Source organism: Podarcis melisellensis, assembly GCF_964234715.1.
Source record: "Podarcis melisellensis genome assembly, chromosome: 18".
NCBI lineage: Eukaryota > Metazoa > Chordata > Lepidosauria > Squamata > Lacertidae > Podarcis > Podarcis melisellensis.
Window position 1 is genome coordinate 8,302,739 of NC_138536.1, and position 27,662 is coordinate 8,330,400.

Sequence of the window (27,662 nt, forward strand, 5' to 3'; positions counted from 1 at the left end):
GCAACAGGCTTAATGTGGGGACCTCCTCATCTGTACTATTATAAAAAGAGTTTACAGCAGTTGGTCTTACTTGGGGAGGTAGGAAAGCCTGCTCACAATGTTCTGACACTATGTACTATAGCCAAAAGATACCCCACTTCTCCCTTCTCACCCATGTTATTACATAAGTGACTTGAAAGTGAAAGCAACTTCACAACTTTCTTTCTCACTGAAGTGTGGTCAACAAGTACCAGCTGGGTGCTATCTGGGAGCAGCATTTGAGATTTGCAAGGCACCAGGTGCATTTTGCACCTGGCTATTGACCACTTGCGATCAAGTGAAGGTGCCGGGATGGCGCCTGACATCTCCACTATCTGGAGGTGTATACCGAGGGATCATTAGATCCTGACTGTTTTCATACACTAATACTGCATCCTACAGAATTCTATCAGTTATCTTTTATCTGCACAATCTGAATGGATTTTAGGAACCAAAAAGTCATATTGAAAAATACGGCTTAAGGAGCCATTTGGCACTCGGCTTTTATATCTGAATTTCTAACACTGCTTGTAGCCATTGACAAATTTATTATCTATTAATTTGTCCAATCCCCCTTTGACATCTTCAAAGTGACTGCCCACTAAATGCGGCAGCTGGTTTCTCTTCAGATGTACATGCGACAAATTCTTCTGCTTACCTGCTTCAGAAAGCTGGAGGGTAGGGCTGGGTGATATGTATATCGTCCAAAACTGGTTTGAAGTCCATATCGTAATGTTGGTTTCATAATGTTTGACCTGGCAATACAGTATATAACAAATGTGTGTGTGCTGTGCAAAAATCACAATGTGGGAAAAACAATGTGAAGCCAACCAATGCTTCTTTCGATTCCTGCAGTCCCTGTTAACTCTGCCGGCTCAGCTCTCCCCAGCTTCATTCATGGGGCAGCAATTCACAAGATCAGGCACCGGCAAAAATCCTGATGCAGGAGAAATTGTGAAGCCAGTCAATGTGGCTACATAGTTCCATCCTTATTTCAGACATCGTGATATATTGGTATATCGTGATGTTTAGCTGGTGATACAGCACAATGTTGAAAACCAGTTATTGCCCAGCCCCACTGGAGGGACCAACCAGATAGAGATGTCAGTCGCTAGCTAACCTGGCATCCAGAGATCTCCACGTGGTTGTAATTAGACCCACACCAGTCACAAAATGTGCCTGGTTTCTAATGCTGCTGCCAATCCAGCAACTCAGGTATAACTCTGAGCTACAAGACGCTTCACAGGCAAATGAGCAAGCAACAACTTTTGAGATAAATGAAGGAACAGTGGGAGAAACTTAATTCTTAGACACCTTAAATAACGTGACATATTTTAGTAAGATCCAGGTTGGCACTTTTAAGAGCAGCAAAATACATCCTGCTCTCAGTATGTAATTGATACAAGCCCTTCAAAAGCCACACTCCTGAGGTCTAAACTTTGAGCCTAATTATGGCCAACTAAATGCCAGCACCCAGTTTACAGTAACACAGTAGAGCATCCGACTAGAAAAACATTACTAACTACACAGCTGCTGCTGTTAACGAACAAATAAAAAGGAAGAGAGAGCACACAAGCATATCCAGTGTGGTTAGATTTGTTTTCTTACAGTGTAAGACTTGCATTTTTGCAAAAAAAGACTCATCCATTAAAAAAATTAAACATTTTACTTTATATATATTGAAGCAAATGCTTTGAAATCAGTCTGTCTGGTGTTGTGTGTGTAGAGGTGAAGGTCACTTTCCTGATATGACGAAAAAGATCCAGCAAAGTTTCCCATAAGGCAAGTTGACCTAGTCAGAAGGCCAGATCCAGAAATGGCCAACTTTCCACAGACCACTTTGGCAAGTGGATGGAGTCCACTACAGGTGATTTGAACTTCAATTAACTTCTGCAATACAAAAGAAACATTTGTTCCCAATTCTTCCTTTGAAGCCCTAGCCTTAATTCATTTGCAGCACCTTGGCTCTCTAGGGACCTTTGGTTGGCACACTTGTTTTTAAGTGTCAAGCAAGCAGTTAAGAACTTTTTTCATTTGCCAAATTTTTAGTGTGGGTGAAATTTCTGTCTCCCTATTTTTATCTTGTGCCTGGTTTTCTTACCTGATTTTTTTTTTTTTGGAATTTTGACTGTTTTCCTGTGTTTGCTGAACTTTTTGTTAGCCTCTGTGAGCTTAATTTACTGTATAAAGAAAAACTGAGTATGTTTTATGTATATATAGATGTAGAAATAAAATACAGATGGTCAGATAGGGAACTGACCAAAAAATCTTTCCATTACTTGCACAATCACTGATGCACATTCTCAATAGCTGTACCTTTGCCTGAAGATCAATGCTTATATGATGCTAGATCTAACATAAAGGTAAGGGTACCCCTGACCTTTAGGTCCAGTCATGAATGACTCTAGGGTTGCACGCTCATCTCGCTCTCTAGGCCGAGGGAGCTGGCATTTGTCCGCAGACAGCTTCTGGGTCATGTGGCCAGCATGACTAAGCCGCTTCTGGCGAACCAGAGCAGCGCACAGAAACTCTGTTTACCTTCCCGCCAGAGCGGTACCTATTTATCTACTTGCACTTGACGTGCTTTCGAACTGCTAGTTTGGCAGGAGCTGGGACCGAACAACGGGAGCTTACTCCATCGCGGGGATTCGAACCTTCTGATCGGCAAGCCCTAGGCTCTGTGGTTTAGACCACAGTGCCACCCGTGTCCCAGTGCGCCACCCGCTAACATACTGCACTCCAACTGCATGTTATGCATAGCCTAAAATGGTCAGGGCTCAATGTCTTGATTGGTGGGTTGCAACAGAATTGCCAGGGTTGTTGTGGGAACATTTGTTGGCATTGTCTCTTGTTTCTACAGTTATATTTGTGCTTTTTACTTTGCTGCTGGGAATAGAATAGAATCATGGAGGGCACCCTGAGTATCATCTAGTCCAACCCCCTGCAATGCAGTTATCCCTTATGGGGTCAGAACTGCAACCTTGGCATTATCAGCACCACACTCTAACCAACAGAGCTAGTGCATAGTATTGTGACGGTTATTTATTTCCTTCATTTATGTTCCACCTTTCCTCCAAGGAGCTCTTTTTTTAAAGAAGCGGTTTGATGATAGCTTCTTTAAAGGGGTCCATGGAAAATTCCTCAGAGAGGGGAGCATTCACCACCCCACAGAATCCATTGCCCAGCCCTGCCTGGCTTGGTTTTAAGAGCCAGGACGGGTAAGGATCAAGGTGGTCTGTTTCACTTGCCCAAGAAGCCTGTCCACGTCCTCTGTGGTAACAGGTTGAAACTGATCCCATACAACTTGACCAGGCACAGGTCTCTGGCACTCTCCTGCCTTGGCCCTGCTACTACAGTGGCATCTAGCTTTTTCCAAATCTTGAGTGATTATAGCTGCAAAAAACTGCAAAATTCCTTTTTGCAGTGATCCTTTTTGGACACTGATGGAAAAGGTGGTTCTGTTAGACTATGAACAACCTGAAAGAGTCACCTGGACCTGTTTTCCGCAAATGCAATAGAGGTGGCGAAGAATATCCTCTTTGCCATCACTATCGCCACTTGGTAGGCTCAACATTGAACTCTTAACTCGTGTTTGGTCCGATTTAGAGTGAGGTTTTTTCCCCCCACTGCTACTCTAACCATCTTAGCAATTGTTTCATCACCCTCACCTCCGGGGAAAACTACAGGGCCATTCAGGCTCCCTGCAATTGGAGAGGGCACTTCAGAGCCACACAGTTAATAGCCCTTGTTAGCTCCATATTCCAGTGAGCCACCAGGGAACCAATATGGAATAATATATCCCTCAACACTCTGGAAGCCATTTGGATCCATTAACTGGCGGGGGCAAACAATTCAAATTGGTCCCACCTCCCTGCGGAGGGGAAGGGTTACAGAGAAGTCTAGTTGCACCAGGAAATGATCTGACCATGGCATTTATTCTGTTCCACTGGAACTTAATGTCAGATCATCCACAGAGGTAAACACCAGATCTAAGGCATGCCCATGGCTATGAGTAGGGCCAGATTTATTCAGGGACAGCATGGATGTTAGAATCCCCTAGGACCACCAGACTAGGTGTCTCCAGGAGAACATCCAACCCAACCTGAAGCAGCTCAGGCAGGGAATCCATTTAAAAAAAAATAATACTTAAGTTTTCCAATTTAATTATCCAATAAAGGCCACATTAGAGACATTCCAAATTATAAAATAATCTAACAGTCCAAATATTAAGCCAAATCATAAATCTTTGTTTGACTTCCCATGCTCTGAGGTCAGAGGATTGCCATCACCTCACATTTGCACTGCTTTCTTTAATAGTCCAGGTGGTTCCCATAATTCAATCCAATATTAAACCTTAGTTTGTTTTCATAGCCTCTGAATTCATCCAGCAAGCAAGTTATATCAAAACAGCATGTTTCTGTGTGCGTGTTTTATTTCCTTCCGTGTCTTTCACTTTCACTTCTTAATGTCAGTAATTATCCAATACGACACGTCCCAAAATGGAGGAAATCAGGCTTTCTGTCAGTTGTTCTAGGTGTATGTCCAAACCTCTTCGTTTCATCTCATACCAGAACAGATAGGCCTGTACTTTGGCAAGAAGCCTCAATTCCCATCTTCCACTCTTAACAGTCCATCAGAATTAATTGCAAATTTGTAAATCTTTTCTGCACAGTTAATAATTAGATCAAAAATATATCAATATTACAGTACAGTACAGTCTTGCTTGCGTACATAATCGGTATTCAGGCTTTCCAGGGGGATTTGCCGAGTATACTAGCAAATACACAGTATATTCAAAAAGAAACAAAGGAGGCTCCCCCTCCCTTTCCGTTCTGACATACCAGTTCCATAGTAAATATAGTCTCTCTTCCACTCGAATCCTTTAGCTCCTCACTGGCTGAATCAGTTGGCAGAGAAGTTTATCTCCCCTCACTCACAGCATGCCCGTTAATTAAGTCCGAAATATCATCTTAAAAAACAGGTGTTCGTTCGCTCATGGCAGCAATTTTGGAGTGTTGTCAAAGAGACGTACGGTGTTTTCCACCCAGCGCCCCCTGCCCTCTCATTCCTACTGGATTGGGGCCGGTATTGGGCGATCTGTGGGTGAAGCTGCCCTCCCCCAGCCCTGGGGGGCGGTTGGGAGGATGATTACTCCCATCTCATCCTCAAAATATCCTATGCGAAACGGCTCATATGTAATCAACAGCCTCCGCCATGGCAAGGCAGGGAATCCTTGGTGCAGCAGGGAGGTCAGTACACCAATAGGAATCCTGCGCTAACCCTATTGCCCAACTTCCAGAACGTGCACTCGGCAAACTGGGTCTCCCTAATAGGATGCCGGTTGAAAACTAATGACATCCTAAAAATCAGTGCAAACCCCCCTACCTCCCCACAGGACCTGGGTTGCGGTGAGTAAGCAGCAAGAACAGACCCACCTAACATGTCCAACCAGGTCTCTGTAACACATGCCAGGTCAATTCCTCCATTCACAATTCTTCCATGACAACTAAAGTTGCTGCCTCGGTAATGACATAAGTCTCGTCCTAGTGTAACTCTTCCTCCTGCCTGTGATCACTGGGATTGAATGTCCCAATGCCTCTCCCCTGTGGAACCTGCCGCAGCCATTCTGTTCTGAACAACAACAAGCAACACGTCAACTAATAATATACTAACAGAATATTTGTAACATTATACTGTTTCAAAATTCATAAACAGAAGACATATAATATGTGCATGGAGTCACAAATAATAGGAATTAACTAAATGTTCCAAGAACAGGAATGTAGGAGTAGTGAGTCACTATCAAAGATCACTGAGATGGAGGCAAAATGCCTTTCCACAGTCAATATCCTACAAATGCGATGATAGGTGCTCCAAACATAGCAATAGGGTACTCTGAGCACAGCAGCAGACAGAACAGCTCTTGCAGGATAACGAACTGTTTCAATGATAATTCTTCATCAGCTGGCAAAAGTGCTCAACTAGAGGCACTTCCATGACTTGATTCCTAATGTGGGATCGATGTTCTCCTATCGGACACTGCCCGCCAGTATGGTCGATCCAATATAAAGCAGATTGCAAGGGCATCTTATTAGGTAGAAGAGTTTGGATTTGATATCACTACCCTAAGGAGTCTCAAAGCGGCTAACAATCTCCTTTCCCTTCCTCCCCCACAACAAACACTCTGTGAGGTGAGTGAGGCTGAGAGACTTCAGAGAAGTGTGACTAGCCTAAGGTCACCCAGCAGCTGCATGTGGAGGAGTGTGAAATTGAACCCGGTTCACAAGATTACGAGTCCGCTGCTCTTAACCACTACACCACACTACAGCATCTTTGTATACAGGTATACAGTATCTTTGGTATGACATGTACTGAAATGACGGATGGTAAATCTAAAGTTAGAATAAGCATCATAGATCTCTTTCGTCTGTAACACAAAAGGGCAAGATATTCATCTACCGCATTTATGATGACCTATCAGGCTGGAACTATTGGGAGAACGTGTCAATGTAAGGTCAGAATGGACCAGCCATTCTGCTTGCTAGGGCCCACTCCTGGGGCAGCCCTGACCCTCTCCCCTTATAAAAACAAAATAAATTATGCCAACTATAAAGTAAACCAATAGAAACTAATGTGGTGTAGTGGTTAAGAGTGGTGGACTCGTAATCTGGTGAACCAGGTTCGCTTCCCCACTCCTTCACCTGCAGCTGCTGGGTGACCTTGGGCCAGTCACACTTCTCTGAAGTCTCTCAGCCTCACTCACCTCACAGAGTGTTTGTTGTGGGGGAGGAAGGGAAAGGAGAATGTTATCCTCTTTGAGACTCCTTCGGGTAGTGATAAAGCCAGATATCAAATCCAAACTCTTCTTAAAAAGAAACAATTTACAGTTATACACAAACTAAAATGACCCCAACCCAATCAAAACAAAACAACAAAATTTAAAGCTCCACAGATTAAAAGCTGTTTAAAAACATTTCCGGCAGCTGGAGCAGTAAAACCATTAACAGCCCCTAAACACTCGCCCCAACCCAAGAGTTTGTTCCAGTGAGTCTTGCAGCAGGGAGCAGGTCCTTCAGCACTCACACTAGCAGATGTTACTGTGGCCTCCCAGGAGCATCTCGTAGCTGGTGTATGTGAGTCTGGGCCACACACCCTAGGCCAGGGAGAAAGGAACTTGCAGTAGGGAGCCGGTCCTCCAGCACTCACTGTTCTTCCCTCAACTTAAAGTGGTTCGTGTTACCAATATCACCACTTTTCTCTTTTGTGTGACTTTCTTTTTGAAGAGGCAGAGGGGCAAAGTGGGGAGGAAATACTGGGAGGGAAGTTAGTCATTTGCAAAGGAAAGCAGAGAGTTGCAGTGGTTAAGTGTTAGAGTGGGCGACCAAGGTTCAAATCCCCACTGACTCATGAAGCTCACTGGGTGTCCTTGGGCCAGTCATTCAACAATACAAACAACACAATAACTGAACGTCTCGCCACCAATAAGGAAAAAAGTCTGCAGCATCTTTATTATTATCAGTGTGTACCTTTTTTCTGAGTGGCTGGAGATAGCAGAGAGAGGAAGAATGTATTGTACACTTTCAAGGACATCACGTCTGAACACTAAGCGACTCCTGTGGTGGAGACTGGGGCATAGTGTCTCTTATTGCTGCCTGGGGCGGGGGGTGGGTGGCCCTGCTGGACGGTGCACTCACACACTGGAGCCTGCCGCTTCTGCCCCTGAGTCAGGCCTGACCTGGGAGTGGAGCTGTGGCCGGCTGGCAGTGTTAGGCCGCCATGTGAGGAAGCTGACATCCATAGCTCCCTCATGTTCTGAAGGAGAGCTTGATCCAGAGATGGTCCACCTATATATTGACCCATTCCTGCCTCTTTTTCTTAACAGCTTGAAACAGTTGTAAATAAAGCAGTCTGCAGTATACTTCAATCTACAGTACATTCTACACATTTTCAGGAGGCCCACAGGTTGTAGGATTAGAACTTGTCGCCAGTTGTTTCTTGGTGACTCAGCAGTGCCACCTAGTGACCAAGTTCCCGTTCCGTCATTTACTAGTGAAATAATTCTTCACTGCAAGAGAGCCAGGGCAGCTGCTTTCATCCCCTTTACATGCTACTCCCCTGAAGCCTTTTGATATGCTGAAGAGACTCCATTGTGGTTCTGTTTGCATTAGTGAACAAACAAACAAACAAACACAAACTGCAAAGCTCTTGCATGTGGTTTCAACCCACCCATACCTCTCCCTCTGCCTATAGGAGCCAACTCCTAGGGGCCAAGGGGTCCACACCATCCCAATAAAATATTTGAGGGGGCACCCCCCAAGTTGATGGGCATTGCCATTCAAATGGTGTGTGTGCATGCATGGCATCACGTGGTCGATTATGCAGGGCAGTGCCTACCCCCCCCCCATTTTATTCAAGTTGGCACTCCTGCTTTTACCTCTCTCTGCCTTTTGCTGTTCAGGAGGCCCATTTTCAGCTTCCCTTTTGGTTCCTGAATAGGAGAGGTTGACACCCCCCTTTATTTCAGAAGAGAAGGGCTGTATGGGTGTGCTTTTAAGCAAAATGAGTTTTGCTTTGGGGGAAGGGAATCATAGAAGAGTGGGGAGGTTGTTTTGTTGTTGTTTCAACAAGTTTACTTGGTGAGTATTCCTTTCTTGTTTACGTAATGGGGGCTGCTTTAGAGAGGTTTGGGATCTCTCTTCCCCCAACCTCCATTATTAGGAGGAATGTTGTGGCATTTTAAAGAAACACATTAAAGTCTGACATCTCCTTGTTGTTGTATTGTGAGGAAACTCCTTAATATCAGGGACCCATTGGCTGTATTTACACAAGAAAACACCCATCACGGGAGAGAGGGTGGATTGGATGGTGTTTACATTAATCTTTTAATGTTTTGAGATTCTCGAATTCTGGATATTAAAATGCAAAATGCATCAACATTTACATAGTTTGCCATGGTAAATGTGGCATGCCAGGTAACCTTTCATGTAACAGGATTTTGAAGGCGCAACTGTACAGGCAGTCCTGCAAAACAGTTACACAGTACAGTGGTACCCTGGGTTACATACACTTCAGGTTAAATACGCTTCAGGTTACACACTCCGCTAACCCAGAAATAGTGCTTCAGGTTAAGAACTTTGCTTCAGGATAAGAACAGAAATCGTGCTCCGGCGGCGCAGTGGCAGCGGGAGGCCCCATTAGCTAAAGTGGTGCTTCAGGTTAAGAACAGTTTCAGGTTAAGAACGGACCTCTGGAACAAATTAAGTACTTAACCTGAGGTACCAGTGTATTGCGATTGAAGAGGTACTGCTCAAAAATAATGGATTAGGTTGCAATCCCAATCCTATTTGCATGGGTGTAAGGCCTTTTGAATTCAGTAGGATCTACTTCTGTGTAAAAATGGTTAAGGATTGTGCTGTTAGGGCTGTTCTTCCAATAATGTTGATATAATAGACCTATTTAGCTGTGACTGCAGTACTTGCTGAAGAAGTGACATAACATATTGTGCTGTCTCTGTGTGTGTAGCATTACATTACACGCATGCGCGCACACATATACATACCAGTATTTGTAAATACTTATGGTTGGTTACTGTTGCTGAGGCTGATTCCCATTTTTATTTGTGGTGTCCAATTAAGAACTGCAATTAAAAATGTGATATTAACAATGTGTCACTGCTGTGAATTGTGTATTAGTTCATGCGTTTAGAAAAAACAAATAGAAAGTGCTCTGCTGCATTGGGGCGGGGGGGGGGCACTGGTGACTACCCATTCTGTTTTTGCGCCTGCAACCCAGGTTCCAGGAGTCATTTGGCTCCTAGCTTATACACCTCACTTTCTAATACTGTCACGGTGTTCCCACTTAAAATTTATAAAGAGGCTATTGTAATAATAGATGTATTGGATGTTACCCCCACCCCACCCCCATAGGAAATTGGGAGTTCTTAGGGCATTTGGGAAACTTTAAGATGAACAGACACACATTTAGTGTTAATATAACAGTAGTATGCATGTGCGTATGATAGAAGCATAGTTTTGAAGCAGTTGATTTTTCAGGTGCATTCTTGCATTTGAATCAGAAAATACCTTTAAATATCGATTAAAGGAGAAGGAGGTACCACTACATTTTGCAAACACACATCCTCTGATGCTGAAGGGACTCTTGGCACTCGGCTGTTGTTGAATCAAAACCACCCAGGGACACCTGGGGGATTCCTGCATTGCAGGAAGTTGGGCTAGACGACCCTTGAGGCCCCTTCCAACTCTACATTTCTGTGATATACGTTAAGAAAAACTGGGTCTTTTACCTCTATAATGTCAACAGTGGACTTTTAGAACAGGAGCTGGCATTGCACAAAGGTATTAAGTTACTAAATCATTGTGAAATACTTTTATTGAGTGAAATAGTGTAATTAACCTTGTCAAACAATAATCTGAAACAAACATTACTATCTTATACAAATAATACAGTATTATTGATACATTAAATTTTTGTGGTCTTCCTTCTTTTCTTTTTTAACCTTCTCTGTCTCTTATTAGTCAACTTTCCCAAGATAATTTTTTGTTAGACCTGTGAAAGACCTGAAAGTGATTTTAGTGTATATAGTATATATTATTTTTACTTAGGTCTGGTTTTGTGTCTCATGCTCTCTGTAAGCTGTTCAATATAAATTATATTTACTTTTTTCTTTTCTTTTGCTATAGCTATTTTCTTGTAAATGAAGAGAAGAGAAAAACTACAGAAATAAACATAAATGTTAAAATTTAGTATTTTGATTGAAATATATTCAGTACAAAGTATTTCAATATGTCACAAGCTAATCCCATCATTAAACCCTACGGTGGGGAAGTACCGTATTTTTTTGCTCTATAAGACACACCAGACCACAAGACGCACCTAGTTTTTGGAGGAGGAAAACAAGAAAAAAAAATATTCTGAATCTCAGAAGCCAGAACAGCAAGAGGGATCGCTGCACAGTGAAAGCAGCAATCCCTCTTGCTGTTCTGGCTTCTGGCATAGCTGTGCAGCCTGCATTCGCTCCATAAGACGCACAGACATTTCCCCTTACTTTTTAGGAGGGGAAAAGTGAGTCTTATAGAGCAAAAAATGCGGTAAGTATTGCAAGCAGATGATACCATAATAGAAACAATAAAATACAGTGGTACCTCTGGATATGAACTTACCGTATTTTTCGTCCCATAGGATGCACCTAGTTTTTTTGGGGGGAAATAAATGGGGGGGAAATTCCTTTATTTCCCCCCCCCCCAAAGCAGGTTGGGGGAACCGAACCAGGTCAAGGAACAGTGAGATGGCGGCGCTGCGCCTCCCTGCTGCCCCTGAGCTTGTGGGGCTGGCCGCAGCGTGGGGCTGCCTAGGCTGCGGATGTGTTCCCGAAGCGCCGGTCGCCCTGAAAGCAAAGCGCCCAATGCTCCAGGAAGCAGGCTGCTTTCCGCAGCCTAGACAGCCCTGCGGGAACTCCCGCAGGGCTGCCTAGGCTGCGGATTTCTTCCTGAAGCCTGGAGAGCGAGAGGGGTTGGTGCGCAACGACGCCTCTTGCACTCCAAGCTTCAGCGAAAGCCTGCATTCGCCCCGTAGGACGCACCCAGATTTCCCCTTCACTTTTGGAGGGGAAAAAGTGCGTCCTATAGGGCGAAAAATACGGTAATTTGTTCTGGAGGTCTGTTCTTATCCTGAAACTGTTCTTAACATGAGGTGCCATTACCTCACATCCTGGGGCAAAGTTCGCATCCGGGAGCAACTACTTCCAGGTTAGCACAGCTTGTAACCCGACGCATGCACAACCAGAAGCGTTCGTATCCAGAGGTACCACTGTAAAGAGGTTCGCTTATTCCTTCACAGAGGGATTCTTAACTTTACTCAATGCAGTTTATTTGTGTCCTGTGGTCCAAGAATAGGTGGTTATGGATATTTGCCTTCCTCCAAGGATATTGGAATAGCATGCCACCCCCCAAGCAGCTGTACATTAAACAATTTGCTATTTCATACATGGAATTATATACAATTTATATAGTTGGGTGAAGATTTTATTTTAAATCCATGTTTCTTGATGTAGTTAAAGATTATTGTAAGATGACCTCTTTGAAGATGGCTTTATGAAGCATTTTAGATAATTCTCTCCCTGCCCCCAAGTTCTTTATACAATTGCTTATTCTCTTCTCACAGCTGTACACTTGCTAGCATTCATCTGCAGTAAAGCTCTGAATCTGGGTCAGTGTGTCACACCCACTGTTGGAGGGCCTGAAAGCATGTCCTGTGACCAGGAGTGCGAATAAGTTGAGTTTAGAGAGGCAGTACAATACAATAATGGCTTTTAGACTAGCTTGTGGCGCTGAACAGAAAATGGTTGCATTTGTATATTGTCAAAATGCAGAGGAAGAGAAAGAGACTGACTGACTGAATGAATGAATGAATCAATCAATCAATCAATACTGAAAGATATAATTGCAGGCTTGTAATTTTTATGGTAGTGGGTTTTCTGGGGGGTAGGATTGTTTATGTAGCATTAATTTTGTAATGTATTTGCTACCACCTCTCCCACTCCCCCGCTCTAAAAATAGGTAAAGTAAATATGACTTTGCTCATGTGCACTGTTGAGGAAAGGAGGTCTGTGTTGTTGAGGATGATACTTTTGGTGCTTTAACTGTCTGTGTTTACAACTAAATCAAAGCTATTTACATATTTGTCTCAAGCAGCATATCTCACTAGCGGTTTTTAGTGGGTAAAACTCTAATTTGCTTTTCTTTCAAAATATAAACCTATATACATATGAAACATAAGTAAAGGTAAAAAAAGGTAAAGCACCCCTGAGTGGGTCAAAGTCGATTATAGGGTGCAGCACTCATCTCTGCTTTCAGGCTGAGGGAGCTGGCGTTTGTCTGAAGACAGCTTTCCGGGTCATGTGGCCAGCATGACTAAACATCTTCTGGTGCAACGGAACACCGTGATGGAAGCCAGAGCACACAGAAACGCCATTTAACTTCCTGCCACAGTGGTACCTATTTATCTACTCGTGCTGGTATGCTTTCGAACTGCTAGGTTGGCAGGAGCTGGAACAGAGCAATGGGAGCTCACCCGGTCGTGTGGATTCAAACTGCCGACCTTACGATCGGTAAGCCCAAGAGGCTCGGTGGTTTAGACCACAGCACCACTGCGTCCCATACATGAAACATTAAGATGTTTGTCAGGCTTTCCCCATGTCCGAAACCCCCAAAATTCAATCCATTAGGTGTGCCTCCCTGCACAAATGCTCCCTGCACACCTAGCTTCCCTGCACAAATGCTTTGTCACCCACTATGGCATATGCACCTATCAATTTCACATATTTTGTACTTAATAAACCATCGCCTCTAGCTTCTACAGTGGAATGGTTCAGATATATTGCTCAACCATAGTTTACCGTTACAAGAACAAATCTCAGGCTCATATGCTCACTCTGCATGGCTGTGAGGGGCTTGTAGGTTCTCATTTCTGTTTTTAATTAACCACACCGTGTCATGTCAGCTGAACCTGAAAAAGTGTGAGTGGTTTAAAATACGTAACGTTGAAAGAAACGAAGCTCCAACCATAGCTTAAGAAGTTGGGATGGTTTTGGGTTGTTTGTTGATACAACAAACAGTAGTTAAGATTAAATATAGTTTAGTTTTCAAGCATAGAGCAGCTAAACTCTGGTTAAACTAAGATGGAAGCCGAAGCTTCTGATCTTCATAATGACCATTGGTAGTGCCAATAAAAGAGGCATACAAGAAGACACTCAAATTATATAGCAGTGTTCCTAAAGTGGTGAGCAAGAGGCAACAGCAGGAGGATTTAAGATGTAAAACAGATATTGGTACCTGGCATGCTACATTTACCATCGCTATTGACTTGGAAATCCTGGGATTGATTGCAGGCTCCTCTTCCTCCTTCTGAAGCCAGTTTACCTTCTTGGGGTGGGGGGAGTAGAGCTGCGGTGGAGGGGGGGGAGGCAGGAAACGAAAAGCTCTGGGTCTGCTTGCTCGCTAGTTCAAATGCAAGGAAAAGAATAAGAAAGGAGCGCACCCCAAACAGCGAGGAAGGCAAATAACAAAACACATGGGGGAAAGCCCCCTTAGTGCTCCATGAGTTTGAGCAAGCTTAACGCAACAGCAGGGGAAAGAGAGGCGGAGTAAGGGCTTAGTTGGGATGCTGACTCGAAGCCAGCTGAGATTTAAAGCAACAGTAGGGGAAAGACCGAGAAGCCCGGGGCACGCTCCTCAGATCTGTGTAAACTAATATAAAAATATAGCTTGACTTTTCTCACTTGTTTAGTTACTTGTCCATCTAACAACTATTTGGATCTGTCATGGTGATATCCAAACATAACTACTGTATCTGTGAAATAAAGTTCCATCCATCCATCCATCCATCCATTTATTTATTTATTTAAAATGACTTCGGAGGGTGATAGATCACTGCCAGTTTTTTATATTGGATTGTAGATCACACCCTGGGACGCGGGTGGCGCTGTGGGTAAAAGCCTCAGCGCCTAGGGCTTGCCGATTGAAAGGTCGGCGGTTCGAATCCCTGCTGCGGGGTGCGCTCCCGCTGCTCGGTCCCAGCGCCTGCCAACCTAGCAGTTCGAAAGCACCCTCGGGTGCAAGTAGATAAATAGGGACCGCTTACCAGCGGGAAGGTAAACGGCGTTTCCGTGTGCAGCTCTGGCTCGCCAGAGCAGCAATGTCACGCTGGCCACGTGACCCGGAAGTGTCTCCGGACAGCGCTGGCCCCTGGCCTCTTAAGTGAGATGGGCGCACAACCCCAGAGTCTGGCAAGACTGGCCCGTACGGGCAGGGGTACCTTTACCTTTACCTTAGATCACACCCTACTTTGTCCATTGTCATTACAATAAGAGGTCTGAAAATAGTTTATTATAAGAAAATGCTAGTCAGACTGAAGATACCAGCAACCCCCTATTTCTCAAGCATAGAATGTGGGCAGATTCTTTTTCCTGGACCCTCTTCAGTGTTTAATGCTTCCTTATATAAAAAAAAATCATTTTCTAGCTTCATTAGTAACAGTGAATGGATGGCAATTGCAAATACAGTATTAGGCAAACATGGCAGTTTTAGAGTTTTTGGCTTTGTTTTCTAAATACAAGTAAAACAAACATTCTAAATGAGACCACACTGTAGAGCATCAGAGATTTTTTGTGTGCAAACTGTAAATTGCCAGGTGCAAATTACCTTAATTCGCACAGGAAAAATTGAAACAAAAATTTAAAATTTTCTGGAAAACCAACAAATGTAAATAGCTAGATAATTCTAGAATAACTTTCTCTAAACTTGACTGCTGTTCCATTTCTAATTTCATTGAGGATGACGATTTGTAGATATGAGATCCTGGCTCCAAAATAAGGAACTACACTTGAAGTTGGAACTGTTTATTCTTTGAATTGAGGAAGACATGCTATTATTTTTTATGTACTATTTTCTGTTCTCTCCATGTGAAATCATTAAGGAGCACATTAAGAACCTTCTCTGTATTGCAGTAGGTTTTTGTTGGTATGTTCCAGATGAAATATTAAACTGGCCCTGGGCAAATAGTAGGTGTCTTAGTGAAGACATTTTAGCCCACATACTGTAATAGTCCTGAGAAGGAAAGCTGAAATTGTACATCTTCTGTTGGTACTGGAAAAGAAAAAAAGGGGGATATATTACATCTTTAAACATTGCATGTATCAAATGTAGCAAAGAAAGATCTAAGCAAATGTTAGTTTAACCAACCCTTGAAAGCAGTGCTTGTGAGATTTTCATGAAAACGTAGGGGAAATAGTTTCTGGTAGGGGTAAACACTGGTCAAAGATTGCAATTGTATCTGTACCTTTGGGAAGCAGCCTGGTCTACTTTGGAGCCGCACTCTGTCTTTCCAGTTTGTACTGTTATTCGAGAATGAATTAGATCTGTTAAAAAAGAAGTGTTGTTTTCTCCCTATTCAACATAATGGGGAATCAAAAAATGATTGTAACTTCCCACCCTTTTTTATGGAAATGGGTGAAATGTACTGGCATAGCTCCTCTCAAGTTGATCCAGTCTGCCAAATTGTAAGATACACTCAGGAGAGTTTGTGCAGGGTCCATTAAAGCTTTTTTAAAAAAAAATAATGAAGAAAAAGTGTACAATTTTCATTTTCTGTCAGAATTGGAAGCAATTTGCAGGCATGGGCATCCCACCTGAGGGGTTGAAGCCTACCAGTTTTTAGAATGATAGGTGCAGTGATTTTCCTTCAACAAACTTTGTAGTTTTGAGGTAGGTGGAAAAGAACCATAGACATAGAGTTGGATAGGGGGCAGGGAACAGTAGCTATAAAGTAACATAAATCTTCATGGAAGACAGGGATGGGGTAGATGCATCCCCCCTAGCAATGTGCATTGTCAGGGAACTGCCATCAGGGCGAGAAACGGAGGCAGGGCTACCCAGCGATGCCGGAGAGGGGACGAGCAGGGGGTTGGATTTCAGCGTAACACCCATAGAGAAGAGAGGGAGATGGAGGAATTGGTGACAGGGCTCCAAGACCCTTCCCCCGACGATAGTGGAGAGAGCGCTGGGACGCCCCTGCCTTCCCCTTACTTGCGCAGACGCGTTCCGCGCAGAGAACATAGGAGGAGACTCGGGGTCAAACAGCTTTTATGCTGGAAGAGGTTCAAGAGACGCCCACTGACGGATTCTGCAAGTGACTAACAGGTCACAGAGGGCGAGCTCCGACCCTAGGCATGGTTGGGGCAGGCAAACTAACTGAACTGAAGTAAGGTTACGCACAAGTAACCCCTCACAACCATTACATGCATCTTACCCAGAGGGTTGTTCTTGAGAGGTGGGCTTCTGTCCCCGTGAAGTTTTGGGTATGTGATAAAGATTTCACCGTTGACTTGCATAAAGGGAGTCACGGGACCCTCAAAGTACTGTGATTGTAGTGAGTTGGAAAAATAATTCACTGGGATTAAAAGAGACAAAATGAAGATTTCCCCCCATCCTTCCCATCTTCTATCTTGAGCTGTAAGCATTTTCCCCAGTCGCCATTGACTTCAGATGAACAAAACCACAGTTCTGTATTTTTTGGACAGACAAGGCTACAGAATGACTTAGAAAGTTTGGGAGTCTACAATTAGACTCGAGATGCCTTCCACGATCCATCACAGAGGTGCGATCTGACTTAGAACTTCCTCATACCGTCTCAATTTACTTTGTAATTCAGAATGCACTACCTTTGTTTCTTGTTCAGCCAGCATTGACCAAAGAAATTGTTTATCTTAAATTTGCACCATACTTACTGTAGCTCTGCATCATCATCATTTTTTTTTTTTTACTTCATGACAAGATACATTGTGGGTTGATTTGATTAATGAAAAGAGAGAGCTGTGATAAATGTAATCATTCCATTCGTGCAATGCAAGTGGGTTGTGAAGACAAGGCATTATGAGTTGGATGTAGCAGTCTAAGGTGCAAAGGAACTCTTTGCTGAATTACTGTGAGTGGATCATATTCCTTGACAGATTACTAAAGGAAGACTTGCGGAGTTAAATCATGGAATCAAATTGAACTTGTAACATAGGATACCCAAGTTTAATCTTTCTTTGTTTATATTTTTGTGCCTTCTGTTGTATACTATAATCACTTCTGTACAGTGTGTCCTTATTCCAAGCTTAAATGGGGGCATTTGATGCTAACGAACAGATGCTGACTTTAAATGGCAATTAGCAGAACCTGCCTAACTTGGTACTTTGTAGTAATACCCTGTTGTATTTTTTTGTGGAGAGGGGGAAAACAATTTTGTCATTTTTGCTTTCAGATTATAAAGTGATCTACAGGAGTATCAAATCAATAATTATTGGGATGGAAAAAGCTCAGCTACCATGAACATTTTTTAGTGTGTATCAATTCAAAATTTGTGCTGCCATGTGCAAAAACATTGAGTGTTGAATGGTTTTGAATCCTTTGTAGGTTTTACTTGTCTGGTTCATAGGATTAGGAATTACATTTGTCCACATACCCCTGTAACAATGCTGGCAAATCAAACATTTGTTCCAGACATTTAGTTTCAAGGCAAAGCTTGAGATATGAAAATTTATTTCCTCTTGATTTTTCCGCAGTTGTGTCTTGTGGAAAGATTTTTGCATATTTATTTTTGTTTTATGTCAACTGTTTTGGCTTCATACAGATGTGCTGTGGTTGCTAGTCTGAAAAAAGCTTTAGGCCATGTAAGTCCACATGCTCCTTGTTTGCTAAAAGTTAGGGTGTGGGAAAATATTGTACTATTTTTTATAAAAAAATTGCACATTTTTAACACTGGAAGAGTTGAATTTGAGTAATAGACATGTTTCTTGCAGAGCTCCCGGTTTTTTCTATAGAGTTTTCAAATTGGATCAAACTTTTCTGTAGTTAAAAAAGTATATCTTCTTCAGTATCTAATTCTCTAGCCACAGCTTTGTCCATAAATTTAGTGCAGGTTCGTGCCTGATAGGGCCAAAATACTGCATTTCACCTGACGTATGCATATGGAAGTCTGCGAAACATTTGGGCAATGCTTTCTTCTATCCCAGATAGAGCATGTAAGTCTCATGACATCAGTGGAATTACATCAGCATTATTGCATCCTTATGATGAAAGATTAATCAAATTTTGTATAGTCGTGAAACCTATATTTCCAAAGAGTTGCTGCTGCGCAGAATAGATTGACCCCATCATAAGCACCACATAACATTTGTATTTCTGAGAAAGAATGCAATTAGTTGTTCGTTATTGTCTGTTTCTGTTAATTTTATTCTGGTGTTTGGAGACCTCAACAGGAAAAAAATAAGATAACCTGAAGGCAGGAGCTGTGAAGTGGTGAATCTAAATGTCCCACATATAGAGCAGGAGTGGGTAAGCTTGCTGGATTTTTTTTGGGGGGGGGAGTAGGTTTTTTTGTGCCTTTAACAGCTGCATGGTGGGCAGAAATTAAACAGGAAATTACACTATCAACAAGCATCCTGGCTAACCATAGAACATCTGTCATTCATGGCCACTGGTCCAGATGGAAAAGAGATACTACCATCAGCTCCAGTCTGGTTGCTAGCGTGAATCAGGACAGATGTGGTCTCTTGACACCTCCTCTTCTTCGTTGCCCTCTTTGCTGTTAACCTTGGCTGCTGCAGCTGCAAGATTTGCTGTTGCCAGGATTCTGCATTCTAGGGGAGCTGGAGCTGACATTGTCACCTGCTAAATGAAACAGCCCAATACCATTGCTGGAAGAGGTGTTAATGGTGTCCACATTGGGGAAACCATCTGCCTTAATTGAGTTCTATTTAGGATAAATGGGTCTTTTTGGAGTAAAATGTAACCAAATAAGACTTCAAACTATGATATCTGTTACTTCAGGCATTTCTTTTAGAGAGTTATTCAATTAAAAGGTATCTGAAAAGCTAGTTGGGCTTTTATTGTTATTTTTTAAGTGTTCCAAAGCAGAGGGATAGCTTGCTGTTGCTTTGAAAGAATTCTTTTTAGTACTTCATTGCATGAACATTACATACAAATGTTGTATGGCATGGTGTGGGGGTGGCATCTGTGATAACCTTAGTTAAAGGACCTGCTGAATCAAGCTAGTAGTTTCTCTAGTCTAGCATCCTGTTCTCACAGTGGCCAACAAGCCGCTGGTGTTCAGAGACCTACTGCCTCTGACAGTGGAGGTAGGACATAGTCATTGTAGCGATTAGCTGTTGATAGCCTCTATCCTCCATGAATCTGTCCAGTCATCTTTTAAAACGATGCATTTGGCTGCTCATTTCCTCCTGGGGGAGAGTCCCATAATTTAGCTCCATGCTTTGTGAATAAGTACTTTTGCTATCTGACATGGCATTAAACTTCATTGGCTTTCCCCGAGTTCTAGTGTTATGAGGGAGGGAGCAAAACTTTTCTCCATCCACTTTCCAATACATTCCAATTTTATAAATTTCTATGATGTCACCTCTTATCTTTTCTCTAAACTAACAATCTCAGGTTCTGTAACCTTTCCTCGTAGGAATGTTGCTTCATCCCCTTTCTGTTCATGCAGTGACATGTGGTCTCCTTCATTTGCCAGAAGCAGTGCTGGTTTGCTGTGCTTTTAGATAATTAGAGATTGTGAGTGCTGAGTTTCCTCCTCTCCTTCCACTGTGGGTTCTATAGTTAGCTGTTGCAATAAGCTTATTTGTGTTAATTAGCTGGATGTACCTTTCAGCTAGCATCATCTGGGGAGTCTTCAGTCTGAGAAGTACATGTCTTTCCCTCTTTGATTGTTGTGGATCCTGATTGGTATAAGATGCTTCCCACCCACATTTTTCTAATCTGGGCAGCAGTGGCAACTGAGACTCATTTGGTGACCCAGATTTTTCCTTATTTGGTTTCATTGCCATGAAATTTTACTTAGATATGGAATTAGATAAAGTACTTGAGAAGCTTTTTTGTTTGCTTGTTAGAATGCAGAAATCCCGAATTTTACAAGGCTCTTCGATGCAGATTTGATAAGAACCTGGGCTTTCTTCTGGTGGAATAGATTATGGTCAAAGACACTCTAGATCAGGAGTGGTCTAAGGTCAGTCTTTCATAGTCTTTAAAAAACCAACAACTTGAAATCCACTAACAATCCAATAATATATGTGTTCAGTCTAGGGAGCAAGAGTGCATCCTCAGGCACTCTTAAGTGACCCCATGTTTGCACTCTTGCTTAAGTATGGTCTTGCTGGATCATATCAGTGCTTCCCTGTATCAGGAAGTGTTTAATACCTGACGTTTTGGTATGTTCTGATATATGCTATGAGCTGCCTAGAGTGGCCGGGGAAACCCAGCCAGATGGGTAGGGTTTAAATAATAAAATTATTATTATTAGCAAGATGCACCTAATCCAGCAGCCAGTGGTATTTTCTGCACATACATTATTATTTTTCATAATTCTTCTTTGGCTAGACATGAAGAGGAGCAAAGATGCATGCAGGTCTCTGAAGCTGAGTCCTCTGACCTTTTGGAATTCCTGCTACATCTCCTGCTGCTCCGATTTTGCCAGGAATTGCCTGCATATTTTCAAGCCATAGTGCTTTAATAGGTGCCAAATAAATGTAATATAATAAATAAAGGACTTTTATAATGAGTGCCTTTTGCGGCGACCCGGAAGTAACAGAAAGGGTTACTTCCAGGTCTTGCTGCTTGCGCATGCGTAGACGCTCAAAATGATGTCACGCGCATACACAGAAGCGGCAAATCGCGACCCGTGCACGCGAAGACGCGGGTTGCGTTCTGCTCAGGTTGTGAACGGGGCTCCGGAACAGATCCTGTTCGCAACCAGAGGTACCACTGTACTTAAATAGTTTTGCATCCTGCTGCCTTTTGTTTTTATGCAAACAGATTGAGGCATTGCTTAGGGCTAGACTAGGTTGTGGGGAATGCCATCATCCCATAACCCTCTGCTGCCCTCTGCTGATACTTCAAGTGAATATCTTATTATCATTTTAAAATATAATCCTGTAGCTTTTATGTTTGCCAATAGAATGATTATGCTGAAATTAATTATGGCATCTACTTCTATAAGGTGTTTCCTCATATAAAGGTACTCTTTAACAAAAATCTTGGCTAACATGCCAAAGTAGATGAGGCGCTGACTTGGAAATCTAAAGCAAATGACACAGTTCTTTTCAGGTTGGTTGATGGTTTTTAAAATTCTGAGTGCTATTCTGCTGCCTCTGGTGTACAGAGCAAAATTGATACCAATCAGACTCTGTGATGCTCTATAATTAGTATATTCCACAAGTTAAAGAAAACTACCAATGTTCCCTCTTTCTTAGCAGCGCATTGTAGTAGCTGTTAATGCATATTTTCAAAGGCAGCCTGTTCCAAAGACGAAGCTGAATTATTGTAATACTGAGATGACCCCAGAAGGCAGGCTCCCCCACACTTTCCTTCCTAGCAGTAAGACCAGCAGCAACTTTTATTCACCGAGAGGCTCTTGTTGAGGAGCAGTCGCCTTACCTTGCTTCATGGGTGATCAGGCCCTGGACCATGCTATGAGTACAGACCCTCCAAGTGTCCCTCTTTTCCAGGGACATCCCTGATTAAGTGAAGCCATCCCAGTTTCTGATTTGATCCTGGAATGTCCCGCTTTTACTTAGGATGCCCCTATTTTCATTGGAGAAATGTTGGAAGGTATGGAGTTATTCAACTCCTGAGCAGTCGGAAGGCAATCCTGTATAGGGAAGGTTTTTTTTTAATTGTTTAATGTTTTTTAAAAATATTTTAATACATGTTGGAAGCTGCCAAGAGTGGATAACTGCAAATTGTACTGTTCCAGTTTCCTCTGTCCTTGACTGAACCTAGACACAGCAAAAAGGTGTTTCAGAAAAACACGTTGTAAACCTCAAAGGGGGAAATCACGGCGAAAGACAGAACTCCACAGCGCCATCTGGTGTTACTGTGTTATAACACATATAAAATGTTTTTTCTTTACTAATGTAGCCGAGTCCCTTGTAGCTTGAAAGGGCACTAATAGTGAGACCAGCAGCATGGTTAAATCTAAGATTGTTTGCTTTGGGTTTAAAGTATGAAAAATGGCAATAATCTGGGAAGGTAGCTCTGGGTGCAATGGGTCTTTTGTCAGGGGTAGGAATACGTTTTGCAGGCGACCTAACCTGAGAAGTTTAAAATGTACTGTAAAATGTAAAATGTTCTAATACAGAAAGAAGTGATGGCACACCAAAACTTTTCCCTGTGCTTTGCATTCCCTTGTAGAGAATAAGAGGAAGTATGGTTTGTACAGATATAACTAGTGATTGTTTAAAATTACTTTTTAGCCACCCTGGGAATCATTTTTCTGAGGGTGCAGGATTTTTTTAAAAAAACCAAATAGTCACAATCATGGTTAGAGTTACTGCAATTGCAATGGGTGATACCCCATGTTAGCCATATTCCGCATAGAGCCACTGGAATAAATGGACTTGAGTAGTCTAAATTCATAAATTTCAGTAGGTTTGCTCTTGAGTATTGCTGAACAATAACTTCATCTCTTACTTAATTTTAATTTTATACTATAACTAGAAGCTAGAATAAAATAAGTTGTCAAATTAAGAGTTCTTTTCTCCTCCCTGATTCTGGTGGTTGTGGAAAGCTCTTCTACAGCAGTCTCCCACTTGGCCCAGATGTCTGGAAAGCGACTGCAGCCAGTTCTTTCCCCTCCCCGGTGACAGCAAGCAGAAAGCCGTATCACTTTGGATCCAAAACCTTAGATTGCTTAGTGTAAAATCTCAATAAACTGCTTTGCTACCTCCTAACCAGGGCATGGAATGTGTCAGTGGATCTGCCACGTTGCCCACCTCTGATAGCTGCGTAAGTTGTGCAAATATGATTTCTTAATTTTAATAGTAATAATACTAATTTATATTTTGTACCTTACCCCCTCTGACTGGGTTGCCCCAGCCACTCGGATCAGCTTCCAGCACTACATATATAATATTCCTACAACTGACAAGTAGGTATTCTGCAATAACATTTTAAAGAAAATCTCTAAGAAGATTGTCCTTGTTCCATGTTGACTTCTTGGACTGCTAAATATAAATAAGCATTTCCCATTGGATGCATAAAACTAAAAAAGAACACAAAAAGAAATGAATCAAAGGGAGTGTGGTGGTCTTCATTTAACTTTTATTTTTATCCTCTCTTACTTTCTTTCCTGTATAGGGGCTAAAAACTCACCAGCATGATGGGGTCTGAAAACCCAAGTCCACAGAATCCCAGCTGTAAAATCATGACGTTCCGTCCAACACTAGAAGAATTCCAGGACTTTGGAAAATATATTGCTTATATCGAATCCCAGGGAGCTCACAGAGCTGGACTTGCTAAGGTGAGTTTGATCTCAGTGGTCCAGGAAGTGGTCCCAGATGATCTTCCTATGGTCTGGGGCAGTAAAGGGTTTAATTGGTAGGAGCTTGGTTTTAATTGGGATTAAAGTAAAGATCAGGGATTGTCAACCTTTCGGTCCTTCAGTTGTTAAATTCTGAGAGGGTTGTGCGTACCAGTCACAAAATGGTTGCCTTTGAGACATGAGGATTCACAAAATGGCTGCCACATCTAAACGAGGGTGGGGGTAGCAGAACCACAAAATAGTGCAAACGTGAAAGATTTTCTAGAAATTATTTCTTTTTACATTTCCACTTCGTTTGAAATGTGGGTTTAAATAGCAAAAGACGTTTCAGGAACCTCCCGGAAAAAATAGCAAAATCCCACTTAGCTCTTGATTCAGGACCTCCTACCCAACCTTCCCAAGAGAAAGATGTGTAAATGACACTCACCAAGTAGAAGTTTGGTGCGTGAAGAGCAGGAAAACACAATAGAAAAAGCCAAGAGCCACCTGAAAGTAAAACACACCCCTATCTTCCTCCAAATTAACAGCTGACCAGGAAAGTTCAAACTTCCACTTAACCACAGTGTTCGCAGGGACCCTGTTTGAATCTCTTCATCAGTGTAGCACCAACATGATACACAAACAGATCTGGGGCACAGATCTGTATGATTTTTTACATGGGATTTCTCTCAGACCATTGTGCACCACAGAACACACCTATATTTAGATAATGGTTTGGGGAAGATCAGTTGTCAAAATCGTCAGGATACATACCATATTTTTCGCTCTGTAACACGCACCCGACCATAACACGCACATAGTTTTTAGAGGAAGAAAATCCGTAGGCATGCCACCCGTAGGCATTTCCTCCATAACACGCACAGACATTTCCCCTTACTTTCTGGGAGGAAAAAAGTGAGTGTTATGGTGCAAAAAATACGGTATATCCTGCACTTTGAAATCGTGTTTTTGATACGTAATAATGCTGGCTAGCACAAGAAAAGTGTTTTTTACTGTGCTGTCCACAAATACCAGTGCCAGCTTAAAGTTTGATACTGGCTTTTGGGGGTAGCTTTGGGATTTGGGCAAATGAGCACAAAGGGAATGCCATCTGTTGAATGTACTCTGTTGGCACCCCAACACCTTTAAATAAAGTACCAATGCTTCCAGCCCCCTGTACCCACCATGGCCTGTGTGAGGGAAGCTTTTAATGTTTGATGTATTACAGTATTTTAATACTTTTTTGGAAGCCGCCCAGAGTGGCTGGGGAAGCCCAGCCAGATGGGCAGGGTATAAATAATTTATTATTATTATTATTATTATTATTATTATTATTATTATTATTATTATTAGGTGGATGGTTGGAACGGCAGCGGGGGCTGCTTCACAATTTCCAGGCTTTCCCCTTAAAAAAAAATCTATTCTATTCATCACACTTAAAGTGCACAATATTTATTTTATTAATCATAATAATTTGTATTCTACCTTTTAGGTTACAAGTCCTTCAAAGTAGCTTGTGGGTAACATTCAATTATATATTTTTAAAATGCAGCTAGTAATACTAACACAGAGCTGTAGCTATGGGAGGGCTAGCCAGGTTTTATTTGTACACAAATGTTCACAGAGGGGTGCTAAACAAGGTCTTTGACCTGGGTGAAATAAAGCCTAGTTTCGCCCCTGACTAATGTTAAAAAGTGGTGGCCCTGAGGAAGGCGTGGGAGTGGGGAAGTGGAAAATCTAGCTGGAAAAGGCTTAGTTTGTATTTATATAATTGCTTTCTCTTTAATATTTTCAACATGGGCATTTAAGTGTGTTGGAGCATCAGGAAAGTTGTCTCCGCATAGTTGAGCCTTATTTGCCACAACCTGGCACAAAAACACACGCAGGGCAGTGGCGTAGCGTGGGTTGTCAGCACCCGGGGCAAGGCAAGTAATTTGCGCCCCCCTAACCTGTGGATTTTAGCACTGATTTTAGCACTGTGAGTGTGAGCGCGCTCCCCCCCCCAATGTTGCGCCCGGTGCGGCCGGCCCCCCCTGCAACTCCCACGCTACGCCACTGACGCAGGGGACATTCAGCAGAACAAAACAGCTTCAGCAAGGAGTGAGTTGAGTCAGGAAACACAAGGTCCTCATTGAAGCAGGTCCATTACTAATCTTATTACAGATTCACAGGGGAAAGGAGTGTTGTTGAAAGCTTTCCAGGTCATGTGTCCTTGTCCAGTCAAGTGTACTAATGAATTTCACTAGGTTTGCTTCCTTGGAGGTAGATTATTCTAACTAGCTATCAGCCAGTTGTAGGTGGCAGGTACAATGAGGTTTTCCTCTTCTATTGTATGAGGCTTTTTGCTTTGCTGGGTGCTTAATTATTGTGTCTTAACTACCTTTTTAGGCAGATAGCAAAAGGGCTTTCTTTTGGAGAATAGGGGCAGGGGGAGTGTTACTATTTTAGGTGTGAATTAAGAATACAGTGGTGCCTCGCAAGACGAAATTAATCCGTTCCGTGAGGCTCTTCATATAGCAGTTTTTTTGTCTTGCGAAGCAAGCCCATTGACAGCTTAGCGGATTAGCACTATTAGCGGTTTAGCGGCTTTTAGCGGCTTATCAGCTTAGCGGATCAGCTGATAAGTGTCTTAGCTGCTTAGAAAAAGGGGGGGAGGGGAAAAAACCCGCAGGAACTCGCAAGACATTTTCGTCTTGTGAAGCAAGCCCATAGGGAAATTCATTTTGCGAAGCGCCTCCAAAACGGAAAACCCTTTTGTCTAGCGGGTTTTCCGTCTTGCAAGACGTTCGTCTTGCGGGGCACCACTGTAGCAAGGGTGCCCACAGTGAATTCCATTTCCCCCTCCAAATCTTTGGAACCTGGGACACTTTTTTTCTCTATGTGCAAAACATGAAGCACATTAGCATGCTTGTTCTGAGCGTATTCCAGTTGAGGAATGACACGCCTTCTCCCTGAGCTAGTGAGCCCCACCTGAGCTGTAGGTCCTTGCCTGCCTAAGAAAGGAAGTAAACTTCAGCCTTTTTAATCCAGAGGTTTGTAGGCAGTAATTTCCTAATTCAGCCTGGCCAGGTGCCATTTAATTTTGCTTTGCTGTTGCTGTTTTCTGCATTGTTCAGTTTCCCAGGACTTCCTTGGATATATTCCAGTTAGCTGGTCTCCACTAGACTCAGCATGGGCTCCTTGATCACGGTGAAACAGATGGTTTGTTTTCTTAGTTGAGTTGCACTGTGTGTAGCAGCAGCTTATCAGTATCCTACAAATAGGCTGTGTTGTACAATCAGAAAGCTTCTTGCCCTTTTCAAGGTGCCAACATAAGACAAAAAAAAATCCTCTCGGTATTGGTTGGAGTTGGTGTGACAAAGGACAAGGAAGGAAGGGATATGTGAACTGAGATTGGGTGGAGAAGCCAATATAAGCAAGGCAGTTTAATTGCTGTTACATAAGATGCTCAGGCTTAATAAGTTGCCAGTGTGGAGTCACTTTTTTAATTCCAAGAATGCCCCTCGAGGTACTTTGATGCCTCCTTTATCTCCAGCCAAAATGTGACTCTTCCATGTTCTCTTGCTTTGAGTGAGGGAGCGTTGAGAATACTGCCTTTGATAGGGATATTCATGCTAGCAGTTTCTGCTCAGAAGAACCCTACATCTAGGGTTGGGCATTTGCCAAAAAAATTTGGTCAACTGACCAAATATACTGTCAAAGAGTGGTCAGATGTTTTGAAAGCCTTATCAACAAATTTGATATGTAAGAACAATAAAGTAAAAATGAATTAA

The 27,662-nt window shown here is 42.6% G+C and overlaps 2 protein-coding genes across 5 annotated transcripts in view; one reads left to right on the forward strand and one right to left on the reverse strand.

Annotated features, from left to right (window-relative positions):
* LOC309360765 (perilipin-3-like) overlaps window positions 1-27,662 on the reverse strand; it is a 186,155-nt gene that overhangs the window by 79,640 nt on the left and 78,853 nt on the right. Inside the window, exon 1 of one of the 2 annotated variants that reach the window (XM_081895628.1) lies at window positions 18,642-18,645. The exons of the other annotated variant lie outside the window; for it this stretch is intronic. The gene's annotated coding sequence lies outside the window, so the exon portion shown is untranslated. Of the gene's footprint in view, window positions 1-18,641; window positions 18,646-27,662 lie in introns of those variants that run through there. 2 annotated transcript variants of the gene reach the window in all.
* Window positions 23,700-27,662, forward strand: part of KDM4B (lysine demethylase 4B) — a 167,052-nt gene continuing 163,089 nt past the window's right edge. Inside the window, exon 1 of one of the 3 annotated variants that reach the window (XM_081895426.1) lies at window positions 23,700-23,889. In XM_081895426.1, the coding sequence (XP_081751552.1) occupies window positions 23,746-23,889 (144 nt within the window). In that variant the 5' untranslated portion in view covers window positions 23,700-23,745. Of the gene's footprint in view, window positions 23,890-25,962; window positions 26,030-27,662 lie in introns of those variants that run through there. The other 2 variants (XM_081895424.1, XM_081895425.1) reach the window with 2 other exon arrangements.